Source organism: Symphalangus syndactylus, chromosome 5 (assembly GCF_028878055.3).
Source record: "Symphalangus syndactylus isolate Jambi chromosome 5, NHGRI_mSymSyn1-v2.1_pri, whole genome shotgun sequence".
Lineage (NCBI taxonomy): Eukaryota > Metazoa > Chordata > Mammalia > Primates > Hylobatidae > Symphalangus > Symphalangus syndactylus.
In genome coordinates this window covers 47,885,305-47,904,128 of record NC_072427.2, presented here as the reverse complement: position 1 = coordinate 47,904,128, position 18,824 = coordinate 47,885,305, and the positions used below count along the sequence as shown (strand labels likewise).

The following is an 18,824-nucleotide window of genomic DNA, read 5'->3' as shown; positions in this document are numbered from 1 at the left end:
TCTGAAAGGTCTATATTATTTTCTTCTTGTGCCCCAAAAGATCTCTCAAGCACCATTCCAAGGCAATGGTTCTCAAACTTTGTGTAACCAAGAATTACCTGGAGAACTTGTTTAAAATGAAGGTTCACCAGGCCTTGACCCTAGTGTTGACTCCATGACTCAGTATTCCTGGGATGGGACCGTAAGTGGTCCTTGTCTGAGCTCCCCAGCTGACTCTTATTCTGATGCTCAATTAGATTTTGGAGCCACTGATCCAGACTCTTGTGTTTTCCTGCCCCTTACATTTTTTGCTACAATTATGTCACTGTGGTCTTATTGTTATCTACCTCCTGGACACCTTCGTGATCCCCTCAGTGAATTTAAACATAAAAAAAAAATTAGCTACCATTAATTATTTCCTGTGGCCTAGGCTTGCTGAGGGCTTCACATGCATTGCCTCACTTAATCAGACTAGGGAGGTATTATTAGTCCCATTATACAGATGAAGAAAACTAAAGGTCGGTCACAATGTGTTATCCAAGTTCACTCAGCTAGTAAGTAGAAGTGACAGACTAGGAATTTGAGCCAGTAGCTGTCAGATTTCCAAGGCTGGACTCTTTTTTTTTTTTTTCTTTTAGAGATAGGTTCTCACTGTCACCCAGGCTGGAGTGCAGTGGTGTGATCATAGCTCACTGCAGCCTCCACCTCCTGGGTTCAAGCAATCTCCCTGCCTCAGCCTCTCAAGGACCTAGGACTACAGGTGTGTGCCACCACACCAGGCTAATTGTTTGGTTTTTATGTTTGTATAGATGGGGTCTTGCTATGTTACCCAGGCTAGTCTCAAACTCCTGGCCTCAAGTGATCCTCCTGCCTCAGCCTCCCAAAGCATTGGGATTACAGGTGTGAGCCACTGCCCACTGCACCCAGCCTCAAAGCATGGACTCTTGACCACTAAGTATATCGCCCAAAACATAGGTCATTATAATTTACTGACCCCCTACTATGAACCAGGCACTTGGCTTGGTTCATATGAACCTTACCCACAAATCTCTAATACTCATGGCATACCTCTGTTTGTAGAGGTATTAATTTCAGTCCACAGATTCTGATGTGCAATAAATTTCTCTATTCTCTGTAACCCATCTAAATTCCTGACTCCTAACCCCTATTTTCAGGCCTTCTGGATTTCTTCTCCCCACCCCACCTCCAACCCCAGTAGCTATGCCATAGTTCTGAATCAACACAATAGCCAGGCATGGGGTCAGGGGAGTGTGACCTAGTCCTCTGTCATCAGTCCACATTGGTGGCCACTGAGGGGCCCATCCTCCCATCAACATGACCTGCTGGCCCCAGCGACTCACTGCCCTCCCACCCTACATCAAGCCAGGTATATCTTTTGCCCATCTGCCAACACAGCCATTTCCTCTCTGGGTTCTTCTCTCCCAGAAGGATTTCTGGGAAGCAAGGAACTGTCCTCTCGGCTCTCAGACCCATAGACAAACCTCCCCCTTCCACACCACCTGCAAAGCCCAAGAGACTGTCTTTCTAGTGATAGGAAGGTGAGGGGTTCCTTCTCCCTTCAGATCCCTTCAAGATATTTTAGCCTTTTGCTTTTCTTTGTTGGCAAGAATTCACCTGCCCACACTTTGGGAGGCCAAGGCAGGAGGATCACTTGAGCCCAAGAGTTTATGACCAGCCTGGGCAACATAGGAAGACCCTGTCTCCGAAAAATAAAATAAAATTAAATTAAAATAAAATAAAAATAATAAAATAAAATAAAATTCACTTGCCCTAAGGTCCTATATTTTTGGAAGACAAAAGATTTGTAGCCTTCTCTCTACTTTGCCCCTCTTAAGTGGAAGGGAGACAGTTTGGGAGAAAAATAAGTTGATATCTCAAAATATTATCTCAGATACATGTTGTCCCCATTTTATAGGTGAGGAGATTGAACTCATTAAGGTTATATAATATTATACACAGCAAGTAGACAGGCCTAGGACCCCCCAGTTCAGGAAAACTCACACTCTGTGAAGTCCTCCCCTCTTCCCTCACAGTAGCCTCCCTGGACAGCTTCAAGAAAACACAACAGAGCTTGTGCATTAAAACCACCACTGGAAGGTGGGACCCAGTGATGGGGCAGGCTGGAACAGCTCGGGTGTAAGTGAAAGCAGACACCACCCCGAAACGGGACATGTACCCACCCCTCCTTGTCATTTTCCAGGACAGCCTCACAGAATTTGAGTTGGCATGAGATGATGTTAGAGGAATTTTGGGTGGTGCAAGTAAAGGAACTATAAGAGCTAGAAACAATGTCGAAGACTTCTTCCCATGTAGAAACTGTTCTTACCATGTAGAAAGTGGTAAGAAAGTGTACTCGGCAGAAATTTGGGGGGCGGGTAGGGGCACAGGGTTGGTATTTCAGAGGCACTTGGATTCATTGGTGTCTTTTGATGAGTTTGTATCCTGAATAAAATGGGGAGTGGGGGTGGTTACTGGCAGTATCCAGAGGAGAGGAGATGAGGGTGGGCACAGGGGAGAAAAGCCTGAGATGGGTAGCCAGCTGGTTTTATGTGCCAGCTTTATAGGAAAAAAAAGTGGAATTTTCAGATTCTGCTTAACTGTGCAGGAGCCGGCCAAGTATCCAGGGCAGAAGTCCTTGCTCAGAAATTGTATATCTGATGGACGCGGTGGCTCACGCCTGTAATCCGAGCACTTTGGGAGGCAAGGCGGGTGGATCACAAGATCAGGAGTTAGAGACCAGCCTGACCAACATGATAAAACCCTGTCTCTATTAAAAATATAAAAATTAGCCAGGTGTGGTGGCACGTGCCTGTAGTCCCACCTACTCTGAAGGCTGAGGCACTAGAATCACTTGAACCTGGGAGGCGGAGGTTGCAGTGAGCCACTGCACTCCAGCCCAGGCGACAGAGGAAGACTCCATCTCAAAAAGAAAAAAGAAAAGGAAATTGTATATCTGACGGGATGGTCTACAAGCTGCAGGGCTTGAGAGGAAGGTACAGTCATAGGACAGAACACAGCTTTAGGCCGGGCGCAGTAGCTCACGCTTGTAATCCCAGCACTTTGGGAGGCCGAGGCTGGCGGATCACGAGGTCAGGAGATCGAGACCACGGTGAAACCCCGTCTCTACTAAAAATACAAAAAATTAGCCGGGCGTGGTGGCGGGCGCCTGTAGTCCCAGCTACTCAGAGAGGCTGAGGCAGGAGAATGGCGTGAACCCGGGAGGCGGAGCTTGCAGTGAGCCGAGATTGCGCCACTGCACTCCAGCCTGGGCGACAGAGCGAGACTCCGTCTCAAAAAAAAAAAAAAAAAGAACACAGCTTTAGACTGAGTCAAGACCGTCCAAGTCTGCTGGTGGCTTCAGAAGGCCCTTTGAATGAGGCTTGTCCAGGCAATAATTACCATGTTATCTAATTTTGCCCACTTAACATTTCCACTTGGATATCTAAGAGCCATCTCAAAGCCCCACACTGCCAAAGCTGAATCTCTAATCTTCCCCCACCAGACCTGCTTCACTCACAGCTTTCCCTTCGCAGCTGACGGCAACCCCATTAATCTACTTGTTCAAACCAAAAACCTGGAAGTCATCCTTAACTCATCTCTTTCTCCCACATCTCACGTCTCAGCAGTCAGAAAATCCTGTGGGCTCTACCTTCAAAATATACCCAGCGCTCACCCACCACTCCCCAGTTGCCCTTTACCATGCTGGGCCAAGCCACCATCACCTCTCACTGGGCCACTATAATAGCCTCCTAACAGATCTCCCCACTGCACCCTGGCTCACTTGCAAACCAGAGTGATCTTTTAAAACTATAATACAAATCGTATCACCCTTCTGCTCAGAGTCACCGCCCCCCCATGTGTCACTGCATAAAAGTCAAAGTCCTTACTATGTCTCCCCATTCATTGGCCTCCTTACTATTCCTGGAGCACACCAGGCATACTCCTACCTCAGGGCCTTTGCACAGACTGCCTGAAGCTCTCCTCCCCAAGATGTCCACAGGGGCAACTCCCTCACTTCCTTCAAACCTTTGCTGAAAGTTTAACTTCCCAATGCAATTCACTCTCACCACTCTGCTTAAAATCCCTACCTTCTCCCCAACCCCTTGCTTTTCTTGTGGGGGTTCTCATTACATTCTACCAGTCTACATAAATATTTTTTGTTGTTGTTGAGACAGAGTCTCCCTATGTCGCCCAGGCTGGAGTGCAATGGCGCGATCTCAGTTCACTACAACCTCTGCCTCCCAGGTTCAAGCGATTCTCCTGCCTCAGCTTCCTGAGTAGCTGGGATTACAGGCGTGCACCTCCACGCCCAGCTAACTTTTGTATTTTTAGTAGAGATGGGGTTTCACCATGTTGGTCAGGCTGGTCTCAAACCCCTGACCTCATGATCCACCCGCCTCAGCCTCCCAAAGGGCTGAGATTACAGGAGAGAGCCACTGCGCCTGGCCATAAATCTCTTCTTTGTTTTGTCTACTGTCCGTTATCCAACTCCTCCTACCTCCACTGATACATAAGGACTTGTATACCCCACATGCCTACAACAGTGCTTGGCACATAGTAGGTATGCCAAAATATATAAATGTTGAACAAATGAAGAAAGTTAAAGTAGAACTAGAGGCCCAAAAATATCACAAAAGCCATCTATGGTAGCCTTTTCCCTACCTGATTCTGCTGAGTGGCCTTACTTTTCAGTCCTCTACACAGCTCGAACATTAATGAACACAGAGGGGGAAGAAGTGTGTTTACTCTAGGATCACCTCTCAATGGGTCGCTTGGCAAGGGCATCTTTGCTTCTCCGTCAGCTACTTTTGACATGGGGGTGAAGGGTTTTCTGCTTCTTTCAGCTGTAGAAACGTTGCCCCACCACACTTTGACCACAAGCATCACCAATTTCACTGAACCCAACAGAAATTTAGGCCCTCTGGGGGCTGTCTGCATGGCAGGGCCCTTTTCTTTTTCTTTGGGCTTGGCCTGCAATTTGAAACACCGCTTTCCTGAGCCAGCATCCTCCTTGCAGCGCTGTCACAGGGAGGCTTAGGCAGCCACGTGGAAGCCACCTACCCCGACCTTTGGCAGAATTTCCAAACACAACACAGTAGCTTTAAATTGATTAATTTGGAACTCTGACCTTGGCCCCAAAAGGTAAGAATACATAACAAGGTACTTTATTCTCAAAATGTGTCAGGATAAGAAGTACTTCTGTAAATCGACCTTTTTAAAATAGATATAATTAGATTTGCAGTTGGGGGCAGTAAAGAAAGGGTCTGAACAGTGGATAACATGTTGAGAGGTTAATTATTAATGGGCAGCCTTCCCTAACAAAGTATCTAATAGGCATTCTGGTCTCTTTGGCTTCAGAAATTACCAAGAAAGCCTGGACCCCGGGTGAAACGGAGAAATGGACACAAGTCCCCTGTGTTTCTCCATTCTCTTGGTTTTATGCATCTTTATCCAATCAAGTGCCAATGGACAAAGCCTGAAACCAGGTAAGAGCCTGACTTTTCTCCAGAGATGGGCATGAACTTTTCTTTTTAAAATGTGTGCCACAAAGAATCCAGAGGTTTCTGACTGTATGGGACAGAGCTTGCTTCAGAGCTTGCCAGGTGGTTCTATATATGACCTCACAGGTTCACAGGGACACGTAGCCATTTGTAAACAGAAATGAAATTTTAGAAAATCATCCTGGGATTAAAAGTCTTCTAAGAGTGCCTGCAGCTAGCAGTGAAGTCTCTTGCATATCTGATACGGAAACAGTCATGCTAACAGTTATTCAGCGGCGAATGATCTGAAAGCGATTCAGATCTTCCTGAGAGTTAATGCGGCATCTAATTTGCAACCGGGGAGCCAGGCTTGCAATGAAATGCTCTGTCGTGTTGGGGTTGTCTAATTGCCTGGCTCTCTCAGAAGAGAGGAGAATCTATGAGAGTTCTATTTCCAGTCAGGTCTAAAGTAGAGATTTCATTGCACAATTTCTAGACTTTGTTTTGCTGCCAAAATTTTAGTCTGAGACTGAAGAATCCAACAGCAGTCCTGCCTGTTTTGTTTGTAAATTCACAAACTAGATTGATGGCGAAAGACAGAGCAAATGCCTGATCAGGAAAGTACAGTGGAGCCCAGCTTCCAGGCTAACCAGTGGACCAATACATGACGGATCAGTTAATTGAACAATTTGGCCAAACTAGACAGGTGTTTAGGACTTTGTTTTGGTACTGGTTACCGGTCAGGAGCTAGTAACGCTAAGGTAGAGTCTTAGATTTTTCTTTTCTCTAAGACTAGCCTTGGAGAGAGCTCTGACAACTTTGAGAATTAGAAATTCACTAACAGGGGATGTACCTAAAAATTTCAGAAACTTTTTCCCCTTTAAGAAAAAGGCTGTTCCTTTGTATTTGACTATAATTTTACTTCATAGGTCAGTTAATAACTGAGTAGTAGTATTAATTATTGCCATTCACTAGGTATTTTCTGTGCCAAGCGCTACACTAATTATTTTTGACACATCATCTCATTTATAAAGCTACATCCAAAAATGACCCTTACGTAATAATTTAGAGCCATACAGGTAAAATTGCTGGTAATCTTTATTCCCTTGGTTCATAGTGATTTTGCTAAAGGGCCTTTCCTGCCCTTTGCCCCAGAATGTTGTATTTGTTTGTTGACTTTTTAATGAAGTTTATAACACACTTCTAGAAAAGGGCCTATATCATAAATCCTCAGTGAATTCTCACAAACTGAACCAGGATCCCCAAAGCCTTCCTTGTGTGCCCCTTCAGACTTAACATATATGATTTTTCCTTTGGGGAGATTTTTCATTAATAGAAACACATCAGTTGCTCTTTTGCGCCTGGCTTCTTTCGTTCGACATTATGTTTGTGAAAGTCAACCATGCAGTTTCGTGGAGTTGAGGCTCATTCATTCTCACTGCTGTAGCATTCCACTGTGGGACCACGCCACACTTCCTTTATCCATGCTACTATCGATTGGCCAGGACTGTTTTTGCAATGGAGCCATGGGAATTGGAAGCTGTCAGTGCTGAGATCAAGGCTGAAGGGAGGGACGGCATTCCCCAGGCTTCTGGGTATCGTCCAGATTTTCCTTGACCAATCTCATTGTCCTGGTCAGCCTGCTTCTTTCCCTGGGGCCTAGTTTGTGCAAATGCTGAGGAAGTGGCCATGGTTAGCAAGAGGGTTCCTCAGGAAAGAGGATCCAAGTCAGGAGGCCTCTTGTTCTCTTGGAAGCAGAATCTCTTGGCAGAATTCTTTCTGCAATGAGTGAGCCCAATCTGTGTGCATGTGGCTGGTGTGATGTCTTTCTGGGGAAACCGCAGGGAAGCTGGTGTCCTGTGGTGGAGCCCTTGTCAGGAAAGTTTCTACACCAATGGTTCTCAACAGGGGCAATTTTGCCCTCCAGGGGATACTTGGCAATGTCTGGAGACATTTTTGGTTGTTAAGACCAGGGAGAGAGTGCTTCCCTTCCAGCATCTAGTGGGTAGAGGCCAGGGATGCTGCTTCACATCCTGCAATGCACAGGACAGCCCTCACAACAATGAATTATCTGGCCCAAAATGTTATTAGTGCAGAGGCTGAGAAACCACGATCTATGCCAACCTTCAACTGTCACTCATCGAGCACCAGGAAGTACTCCCTCAAGGACCCTTCCTCTTTAGCCCCTCCTCCCAGCCTACTTCTTTTGAGTATTTATTATTAATGACATCTTACTAATGGAGTCACTAATGTGCTGTGCACCCAGCATGTGCCAGGCACCCCACGGACATATTATCTTATCCTCACCGTATGGTTAAGCTGGCAGTTAAGTGCCTCACCGGCGGTCACATAGCTGGTCAGGGCAGAGCAGGGAGAGGTACCCGCAGCCTCATTCTGTCTGCTGAGGCCGCAGTGCTCTCTGTCGAGCCCACACCCAGTGATTTGACAGCCAGAGGTTTCTAGAAAAACATTCTGCTCAGTTCGTCTCACAGAGAGGCAGATTCAGACAGTTGTTCCTGCCCTTCAGCACTAAGGGGGACTGGACAGAGTGAGCTGCTTGAAGCCCCCGTGGCAAATCACACCTATGCCCAGCCCCCACTGCTCAAAAGAAGTGGAGGGGCTAAAGAGCAAGCGTCCTTGAGGGATTACTTCCCCGTGCTCGATGAGACCTAGGTTCCCCAACCGGTGTTGCCATGACAGCCAACGCTGCTCCTAGACCCTGGCAAGCCCCACCTTCCAGGTACTGGGCCCGCTATCAACAGTCACCTTCTCCCTCCCCTCCAACCCAGCCTCAGCTTGCAAATCCTAGGAGGAGCTGAAAGCCACCTATTCAGTTCCTCATGAATGTCACAAGCATACGTGAGCACCTGCCGTATATAAGGCAGTGCCTGAGTACAACTCACACTCTGTTGACACACCTTTCCTCTCTTAAAAATCATCGAAGACCCCAGTGTTTATTATGTGAGATATTAATATTTCCTTCATTAGAAATTAAAACTGAGAAATCCTTAAAATCTGCTAACGCTTTTTAAGATAGTAATAAACCCTTGCATGTTAACACATATAATGTAATGTTATGAAAAATAACTTGTATTTTCCAAATAAGTTTTAAATAGAGCAGAAGAGTGACACTGTTTTACAAACAAATGCGGCAAATCTCTCTAATACCTGGCTTCACAAGACAGCTGGATTCTCTTACCTGTTTCTGTACTCGGTCTGTGGTGATGCATTGCTTTGTTTGAAATGTAGGAAGAAAATCTGGCCTCCCAAAGAGGAAAAGGAAGGACATCCTAAGGCGATCTCCCTGGGGCCTTGGCCTGCAAACCACTGCGCTTGTGCAGTGGGCAATGTACAACAGGGGGCTGCACAGCCATCCCCACCTTGCAGGAATTTACGGTCAAATGGGGTGGGAGTGGGGTGGGGAGGGAATAGGGGGCCATGGGACTGGGTGGAGGGAGAAAGTGCCAGCAATAAAAGAGCAACCATCTGTGGAGAATTTAAATACAAATATAACCAAAAGCTGATCTGCCTGTAATTATCACAATTCTAAAGAATGTCGGCCGGGCGCCGTGGCTCACGCCTATAATCCCAGCACTTTGGGAGGCTGAGGTGGGTGGATCACCTGAGGTTAGGAGTTCGAAACCAGCCCGGCCAACATGGTAAAATGCCATCTCTACTAAAAATACAAAACATTAGCCAGGCGTGGTAGTGGGCACCTGTAATCCCAGCTACTTGGTAGGCTGAGGCAGGAGAATTGCTTGAACCCGGGAGGCAGAGGTTGCAATGAGCCGAGATGGCGCCATCGCACTCCATCCCGGGCAACAAAGTGAAACTCCGTCCCAAAAGAAAAAGAGTATCAGCGATAAAGGCAAAGCTCTTTCCAGAAAAAAATGGTTTTATGGCCTAAGTTCTAAACAATCTCTGTGGTTACTGTTGGGTTTTATTATATAGTAAGTATGTAATACATATAGTACATACAGTAAGTATATGTAAGCTTCAAATTCATCACATTTTTATTATTTATCCTTTCATAAATATTGTGTTCTACATTGACATTAATCTGGAGAACTCCTGGTTATGCACTTGGCCCCAACATGCACAGACTCAGGGGCGTGTTCTTGTTGCGAGAGTAAGTGTGCGATGGTTCAGATCCTTTGACATCCTTATGTCTCCAACCTCAGTGGCACTTATTACCTGCTCCTGCATGTAAACAGTAGATTTGAAATAAAAAGTGATGGCATAGTGGTTGTACAAACAAAAAACCAGAACTTGAATTACTTCAATTCTGTCATCCTAGGTGACCCCTGTAAGCTTCTCATATGTGTTTAAAATTTAAAGCAATAAAACAGATTGTGAACAATGAGGTGTAACATCTTGTTTGGTAGGTAAAACTTTGGACTCATACGAAAAATATTTTTACTGCATTTGAATATCTTAAAGTTGAAATGTATTTGTCTTTTTAAAAATTGTTCACTGCTTTATAACTAAAGAACAAATTGAGAAAATAGTGATGATTGCTGATTTTTACATAAATATTGCTGAAAATACTTTTGTCTTACAGAACAGAGGATCATTAAAATGATCCGTTCTGTGTGTCAAATACATGAGGTATACCACTGAGTCACATATGTAAATGTTATCAGCTAGAACATGGCATATGATGAGGACCATGACAGAGGAATGAGTAGAGAGGCAGAGTTTACTTCCAAGTGGAGGGAAGAAGGCTTCTTGGAGGAAGCAGCATTTGAGTAGGGTGTTGAAGGATGGTATCTGGACAGAAGAGAATGAGGCTTTCCTTGTGCAATAGCAGAGGTACACAGCTGATAAAGTACATGTGCTTTTCAAGCCCAAATACCTTTCAAAAAATAGACCATCTAGGAAGAAAAAGAAAAAATATCCCATAGAACGGTGTTGATAGCAACACTGGTTAAACTGCAACAAACTGGAAACAAGTTGAATGCCCAAGCGCAAACCACTGAAGTCGGAGACTCCAGCTATTGCTAAGTCCAACTTCAAACAGGCGTTGTTTTGAATACCTACTACTAGAAGTCACAGAAACTTTTGGAGGCAATAATGATGAAGTTCAGAAATAAAAGCCTATTGCTGGCCACTAAGGACTCACAGTTTAACACCAGGGATCTTAGCACAGATGATGGGTTTCCAAGAGTGCTCGAGCCTCCTGAGACGGTTCCCAAGGCTGTGTGTGTGTGCATTTTGGGTGGGGAGCAGGGGTCATAACTTTCAGCAAATTATCAAAGGGACCTGTGACCTCTGAAAAAGCTCAGTAACAACTGGTCTTGTAGCTTTGAAAAACAAGTATAAGAAAACTGTATATGCAATAATGTAGGGGAAAAAAAAGGACTAAATAATCTACACGTTGAATCATAATTATGAAAAAACTGTAGACACATGCTGTATATTGCTAGAGATTCTAAGTATAAAGATATATAAAGGGTTTGAAGGTTTGGAGGATTTTAAGTACTTAAATGTACAAGAAAAACAAAATAAAAAGACCCTGATCAGCTACAGTTAGATTGGTCATCCCAAGATGACCCCTGGGAAAGGGATTTTCCACTGTCCTTCCAACCTGCCACCTGCACCCAACTTTGCAGGTTCAGCCACACTCAAAATCACTACCCCAGCAGGGTCTGTCAGATTTCTGAGAGGCCTCCACAATTACACGGAATGTCACCCATGACTAATATTTGAGATAGAGTCCGGAGATGAAACTCATTCTTCTGAGAGTGCACACTGTTCTGGAATCAGCAGAGGGCCAGCCCCCAGCATTCCAGGGAAATTCTATCTTTCCCATGCAAGACACCCTCCCATCCACGGCCAGCCTTCCTAGCCCTACAGCTGAGCAGGTCTGTGGTCCTGCTGAAAGACCCACCCTGGAGAGGCAGGGGACAGCACCCTGTCCTCCACTTTGCTTGCCTCTCACAGGGACCCAGGACTGGAATCCATATTCTTTCATTCTAAGCTGGAGAGAGAAACTGCAGGGCTGACGGTTGAAGGCATGGGGTCTGTAAGCTGACCCGAATCGCCAAATGAGTGTGCAGCCAAAAGCCAAGAGAATCTGGTACCTGGCTTCCCACAATGGCCCTCTCCCTGCCCTCCTCTCCACATCAGCTGCCACGGTGCTGCGGGCATGCTGGGTCATCACAGGTGGCACAGCAGGGAGAGAGGCGGAGAGAGGCTGGGCCCCAAGACAGGGCGGAACAGTCCCCATTCCATCATGAGGGGAATGTCACCACCCAGGCCTCACTCAGCCTGGGTGTCCCTGACAGCCGTGGGCTCCACGTAGAACAGAGGTCACAGCGATTCTCACAGCCAGGAAGGTGCTGTGCGCTGGCCCCCAGGAGGGTGACCAGTTTCAAGTGGGGCGCTCTCAGCCAGGAATTGGGGTCCAGCCCACCAGGGAAAAGGGCTGACTAGGGGCCAAGAGGACCCTCCAGATCCCTGCCCAGCAGGCTGGACTTCAGCCCCAAGATGATAACTAGAACAAGGGGGCCGAGCCTGGTCTGTCCAGCAGCGGGTGGAGGAGCCGCGGTAAGAAAGGCAGTCAGGTCTTACATTCAGGTACCTACTTGGGATGAGAAGATCAAGTCCAGTCACTCCAGCCCTGGAGGAGTCAGGGCGCCCACCTGGCTGCCCCACAGAAGGTGCAATTCCTAAACATGGTCACAAAGTAGCGCAGTGACATCTCAGCTGCTTCGGGGTTCCAGGAGAAGGTTTCTGGCTCAGAAGAATGGAGTTTCTGGGTTACTGGAAGATGGGGCTGTTGGCTAACTTCCCTTTCCTTCCCACTTAGGGCTCTATTTCCAGAAGCATTCCTCATTTCATTTTTTCCCCAGTGGGGCTTGGCTAGGGATAGGGAGGCATGGGGAAAAAGTGAAGAGAAGAGAATGAAATGCATGGAATGCAAGCAGAGGCCTCTTTGTCTGCAGCATTTTCACCTCCACATGTGCAGGTTCGTATTCAGGGCCTGGTGAAGTCGGTTCTGGCACGGCTCTCCAGTGGACTGGCAGTGGCCCTTAAAAATAGTTCTCAGGAAGATGTGTAGGTGGCGACGCTGAGTAGTGTTTATGTTCCAACACGAAGAGCAGGCCTCATTGTGTGTGTCCTGTGATTACAACTGTGTGAAAACACACGTTTGAGAAAAAATGCTGGAAGAAAATGCATGAAAATGTTTATATGTCCATTGAGTTTGTATCTAAACTTTTGTCTCTTCCCCTCCTTTTTGTAATGTTATAGTATGTATATGGTATATTGACTTTCATGATTTAAATAATCAGAAAATAAATTTACTACGAAATGATAAAATAAAGGAGATTGACTAGATCAGCGATCCTGGAACTGTAGTGGGTATCGAAGCACCTAAAAGGCTGCTTTTTTTGTTTGTTTGTTTTTCCTGAGATGGAGTCTTGCTCTGTCGCCCAGGCTGGAGTGCAGTGCCACAATCTCGGCTCTCAGCAACCTCCGCCTCCCGGGTTCAAGCAATTCTCCTGCCTCAGCCTCCTGAGTAGCCGGGATTAGACACACAACACCACGCGTGGCTATTTTTTGTACTTTTAGTAGAGATGGGGTTTCACCATGTTGGCCAGGCTGGTCTCGAACTCTTGACCTCGTGATCTGCCTGGGTCAGCCTCCCAAAGTGCTGGGATTACAGGCATGAGCCACCGCCCCCTGCCAGGGCTTATTAAAATAAGATTCTGGGGCCCTAACTACAGAGTTGCTAATTCAGTGAGCCTGGGGTAGACTTGGATATTTGCGTTTCTCACCAGTTCCCAAATGATGCTGCTGGTGTGGGGACCACAGAGAACCACTAGAAAAAAACCAAAAGAACCAAGACTTGAACCTAGGTTACTGACTTCCAGGCTAGGGTGCTTCCTACAGAAACAACACGAGGCTGCAGGGCAAATCTCACTTCATTTCTAACTCTCTAGGGTTGAAGGGGTGAGAATCAACATCTACTGCTCCTGGATACTGACCTCTTCCCCAGTAGCTACAACCCCAATAATATTTAAAACCCCAAGATATTTGTGAAAATGTATTTGTCCAAAATAAAATATCTACATGCTAAAAAGAAAGCAGTCCTTGAAATGAAGAAAAATTCCCAAGCTGAGCATTACTTGTAATTGGTAGAAAAATAATCATTGCAAAAGCTAATTAACCATCCACCCTGAGCAGCTCCTTGGCAGGCCTGAAAATACGATCAAGAAAATTCTTTTCCTATGAGTGGGGCATTATCAAAGCTGGGCAGAGCCTATGGGTTATCCGTTGACTAGGACTGACCTTTCCATGGCTGCCAAAAACCTTCCATTGACAAATGTTCCAGCTTCCTTGTCCCAAGAGAAACCGAAGTGGTAAGAAAACAAACTGCTTTATACTGAAATGTAACAAGATCAACAGCAGCTGTGACAGCATTTATTAAACTGTCCGCTGTGTACCAGGCCCCCATGGTCAGTAGGAAAGTCTATCCCTGAGGGTAGAAAAATGAAAAAGCGTGCATCCATTCACCAAGGACTTCCCACTGTGCCAGGGTCTCCAGCCCCTTATGGGGTGTGTGTGGGGCAGGGAGGTTGGAGGTTGGGAGAGGCGCATAATTTCAACACAATGCAATTAGTTTGCAAATAACACTACGTACAAAATGTTACAAGAGCCCTGAGGCAGCGGAGGTTAGCTGAGAAGCCTTTACAGAGGAGGTGATATCTGAGTTCAATCTTGAAGTTTCCTTCAAGAAGTGGAAGGATATTGTAAGCAGAGGGAAAAAAAGCATGAACCAGCCTTGCTTGACTCAGAGGCTGGAAAAGGGAGAGTGAAGTTGGGAATTCTTGAGATTTTGGGGAGGCCCTGGATGGGGTACATAAAAAGAAGTGGCCAGAGGGAAGGACAGCAAGGGCCATCCTCAGAAGTTTTGTCCTCATCCTAGAGGCAGGGCAGACCACTGATGAGGGGGGATGTTTTTAAAAGGCTGCCTTTCCCAGATGGATTGATAGCCTTATCTCAGCCTGGCTAAAACCCTGGCCACTGCCTGATAGAGAGCAAGGTTCCCAGCAGGCAAGGGCGGGGTGGGGCCCAGCAGGGACCAGTTTTGCAAGCTCACCTGGCCCTACACCCACAAACACTCAGCTCTTCCTCCAAGGCAGGCCTCAACCTTGGGCAAGTCTCTTTGAAGTTTTCTTATGAACTGCTGTACTTAACGCTAAATCATGGGACAGATTAACACCCATGAAACTGAAGCAGGAGCACATAACAGAAGCTTAATATGAATCTTCCATCTTAAAAATATCTTAATCTACGACTGAAAAGAGAACCATTTGGAAATTCCACGTCATACTCACTTACAGACTTACAGTAATTTCAACTTTAAAAATTCATTCCCACCTGCATTATATCACTTGATTCTTACAATAGCCCTGTAAAGAATATTGGGTAGGAATTCTTATTCCCATTTTAGAGACGTAAACATTCACTATCCGCGGACCATGGGGAACACAGCTGACATCAATTGCAAGTCAGTTTCTGTGATTTACCTCAGCAAGGGAGAGCTCACTCCAGACTTGGGCTTGTGCTGGATGAGTCTAAGGAAGGGTTGGAAAGCAAGGAGAATTCTGGATTGGATGCTGTCAAAAAGGAGGCCAATTCAATGATTTGGCATCATACTAATTTAATAGTTAATTATCGCTAATTATTATTTAATATAATCCATAAATGATCTAGCAGATGGGAAGATGAAAACAGGGCTGAGCTGGCATTGAAACAGGAGCACAAGTCATTCCTGTTAGTCAGAAGAGGGAAATGTTTAGTCATGTTTTTTGATTTTGGAGTGGCCTCCTCCCTGTCTTGATGCAAACACAGATGTGGAGGGTCTGTGCTGCACATGTTTCTATTCGGTGGGCATTGTCTCCATTCACTTGTGAATATTACGGTCTGGCTGATGGCAGAGCTAGTTTTTGTTGCTGTATTGTTTTCGTGTTGTCTCTCCCAAAGGAACTTGGGGAACGCCTTTGAGGTCTCTTGATATCTATGCCCTAGCTGCACAGCTTTGGGTGACGCCCTTTACCTCCTCACCTCTGATCTCTCAGGAGTAATAGCGCCCCTTTGACACTGACATTCTGGGTGTGAATGGGACTGATTAGAATGGTCATCGTGGTGCCAGGAGATCTGCAGTGGTACCTCCCCCAGTATCAGCTATTTAAGTGTTATCAGGAAAGAGAAATGTGGGAGCAAAGTTCTATCCATTTTAAGCATGTGACCTTTTACCCTAACTGAACCTAAGTGACTCATTTGCCTCAAGCAATTCAAAGATTCCCAGACACCAGGAGGACAAAGATGGGATTCTGTAAGGACAGCCCAAGTAGTCAATGACCGTTATGCCATTTCTTGCCCGGTACTGTCTTATTCAGGGCCAGACATGCAGCAGTGTTTGATCAAGCGCTGACAATGAAAATAGATATTTGATGCTGTTTGGAAGAAAACTCTTACATTTCTTGAACTAAGATGTATAGAAAAACAGAAACCATTAAGAATGTTTAAATGCACCAAGTTCTTTGCCTATTTATGTCAATGAATCCACGAAAACACCCTGTGAGATAGGTATTATCCCCACTTCACAGATGGGGAAATTGTGGCTCAGAGTGTTGGAAACTCTCTTTAGACCACTCAGCTAATAATCTCCTCTCTGGTGTAGCTGAAATGTGGGCTTGCCTGTAGGGCAAAGAGGCAGAAGCAGCCTCCAAGCCTCCCAAGGTCCTGTGATTCTCACTGATGCTTACTTCTAGTGGTTCTGGTATCCCTCTCAGAGCCCACATGGGTATCTTAGCCTTCAGAGATATCTCATTTGGTTTCGGGGGTTGTTTTTGGTTTTTCTGAGTCTCGCTCTGTTGCCCAAGCTGGAGTGCAGTGGCATGATCTCAGCTCACTGCAATCCCCGCTTGCAGGGTTCAAGCGATTCTCCTGCCTCAGCTTCCCAAGTAGCTGGGATTACAGGTGTGCACCACCATGTCCAGCTAATTTTTGTGTTTTTAGTATAGTCGGGGTTTCTCCATGTTGGCCAGGCTGGTCTTGAACTCCTGCCTCAAGTGATCTGCCCACCTCAGCCTCCCAAAGTGCTGGGATTACAGGCCTGAGCCACTGTGCCTGGCCGAGATATCCCATTTTGGATAGGGGAGCCTGGGACATATTCTGAACCTCTGTGGGTCTGGCCACTTCTTATCAGAAGTTTCTGCTCACCTTACACAACTGTGAGCGATGGCCAGGAGCAGCCTCAGTGGCCCAAGGGGAAAAACCTCTGGACAAAGCCCTGGACCCCTCACGTCTCAGCCTCCATCACTGCCCCTGGCTACCCAAAGTCAAGCCGAGAAACACAGATGTGAGCACAAACCCAGGCAGCCCAGAGAAGGCAGAGCCCTATGATGTCAAGCCTGAAAATTATGGGCTACTTTTAAGGTCACCAGGGATATTTCAAAAGAGCTGAAGCTTTTTCCTCCATCCAAGAATCCTCCAGCTTCCAGGTTGTTTTTATGAGCCGAAGAGGACCCTCCACGGCTCCTCGTTGGCTTGGTAATATCAAGACAACACCTGAGAAAGCTCCTTTCGTGCAAATCTCTGTCTCACACCTGTGAAGAGACCACCAAGCAGGTTTTGTGTGAGCAACAAGGCTGTTTATTTCACCTGGGTGCAGGCGGGCTGAGTAAGCTGGCAGTAAAGTGCCTCACCGGTGGTGGCATAGCTGGCCTATGAGACCTATAAAGTATACATTGTTATTCTCACTTTACATATGAGGAATCTGGGGCTGATATAGCCTAACTGTCATGTTCCCAACTAGTAAAAGAATGCAATGAGGTTTGAAATGAGGCCAGTGTTGTTCTGCATGCACCTAACACTTAATCTGAAGCACTTCCCGTCAAGTCCCCAGACCTGATAGAGAAAGGGCGGGGAGAGAACGACCTCGCTCAGGCCTGGCCCTTGAAGCAGACCTGCCAGTGGCCATGGGGAAAGAGTGGGAGCGGTGGCAAGCCAGAGGCTTCTAATAACTACCAGAAAGGAGAAGTGGGACCTAAAAAGTTACTCCAAGCTGCCTCCCCTAGGGTCTTCTGGCTATTTCTAATAATGTATATTCCTGCTGATGCTCAAGCCCTTTGCAACAAGTTCCTAACATGGTATCTAATACTGCCCATGCTAGCAAACTTCAGCCATAAATTAGGGCCCAAATGTTGTCACCAAATAGCTGTGTGACTTTGGATAAATCACTCTCCTCTCACCTGGACTAGGGTTGGGAGCTCTTCAAGTCCCTTCTTGTCTGCCAGAAGGTTTCTAAGCAGTTTCCACGCTGTTTCTTGCAGTTCTCCCATCAAGCCAGGTGAAGGCATGTGTTATGTCCCCATCAGGGTCCCCCAGCCCCCTCTTCTTAGCTCAGGGCTGGGTCTTTCTGGGGCTCACCTACAGTCTTCCTCCTTTCCTTCCTAACTTCACACGCATTTATCCAGCACATATTCTGCATCAAACCTGTGCTCAACGCTAGGGAGGCAAAGGTCAATAAGATGCACTCCCTACCTGGGGAGGAGACCTAAAACAGACTGCAGGTGCCCTGCAGCGGGGCTGGCTCAGACTCTCAGGGTGTGAAGGAGAGCACCTCACTCAGCACTGGCAGAGGCCGGCAGGCCTAAGTGGGCCTTCACCATATGCCAGGCCTGGCTAGGAGCTTCCCTGGAAGATTCCACGTAACCCCCAGCAACCCTCAAAGGAAAATGCTCGTATGGTCCCCATCGTAAAAATGGGAAAACAGGCTTAAAAAGGTCAGATGACTGGCCCAACGTCACACAGCTAATATGGATTCAGTGAAATATATGCAAAAATACTCAGCAGAGTGACAAGTAGTAACTAAATGGTAACTAAAATACCTTTTCAAATGACAGGACAGAGAGTGGGGGCCAGTAATCTGCACTCTCAGACACAAAACTGACAAGTGGGAGAAAGGCTTGTCTCCCCTGAAGGACAAAAACCAGGCTTGGGACCAGCCACACATGAGAAAACCACTGAGAAGAGAAGCAGGAGAGACTTTGGAAGAGGGCTTAGCAGGCCGGAAAGCGCTGGGTGCACACGACGGGCAGTGGGGGCTCAAACACAGGCGGGAGCCCAGGAGAGGAGGGAGCGATTAGTCATGCCGAGGAGGCTCCAAGGGCCCTTTGTCCTTCCTAGACGGCTGCTCAGACACTGGTCTGCGAGCACCCCAGGCTCAGCTGCTCCATGCTTCAGCCACCACGCACCCCATCTGGGTAATGGACTGTTATGAAGCATGTTGGCAGCCATTGATTAGAACTAAACTCTATGCTCATTGGG

General features: G+C 46.6%; 1 protein-coding gene across 2 annotated transcripts in view; it reads left to right on the top strand.

Moving 5' to 3' along the window:
• Positions 1–18,824, top strand: part of LIPC (lipase C, hepatic type) — a 155,455-nt gene that overhangs the window by 16,196 nt on the left and 120,435 nt on the right. Inside the window, exon 2 of one of the 2 annotated variants that reach the window (XM_055278370.2) lies at positions 5,359–5,486. In XM_055278370.2, coding sequence (XP_055134345.2) covers positions 5,399–5,486 — 88 coding nt within the window. In that variant the 5' untranslated portion in view covers positions 5,359–5,398. Of the gene's footprint in view, positions 1–5,356; positions 5,487–18,824 lie in introns of those variants that run through there. The other variant, XM_055278371.2, reaches the window with a different exon arrangement.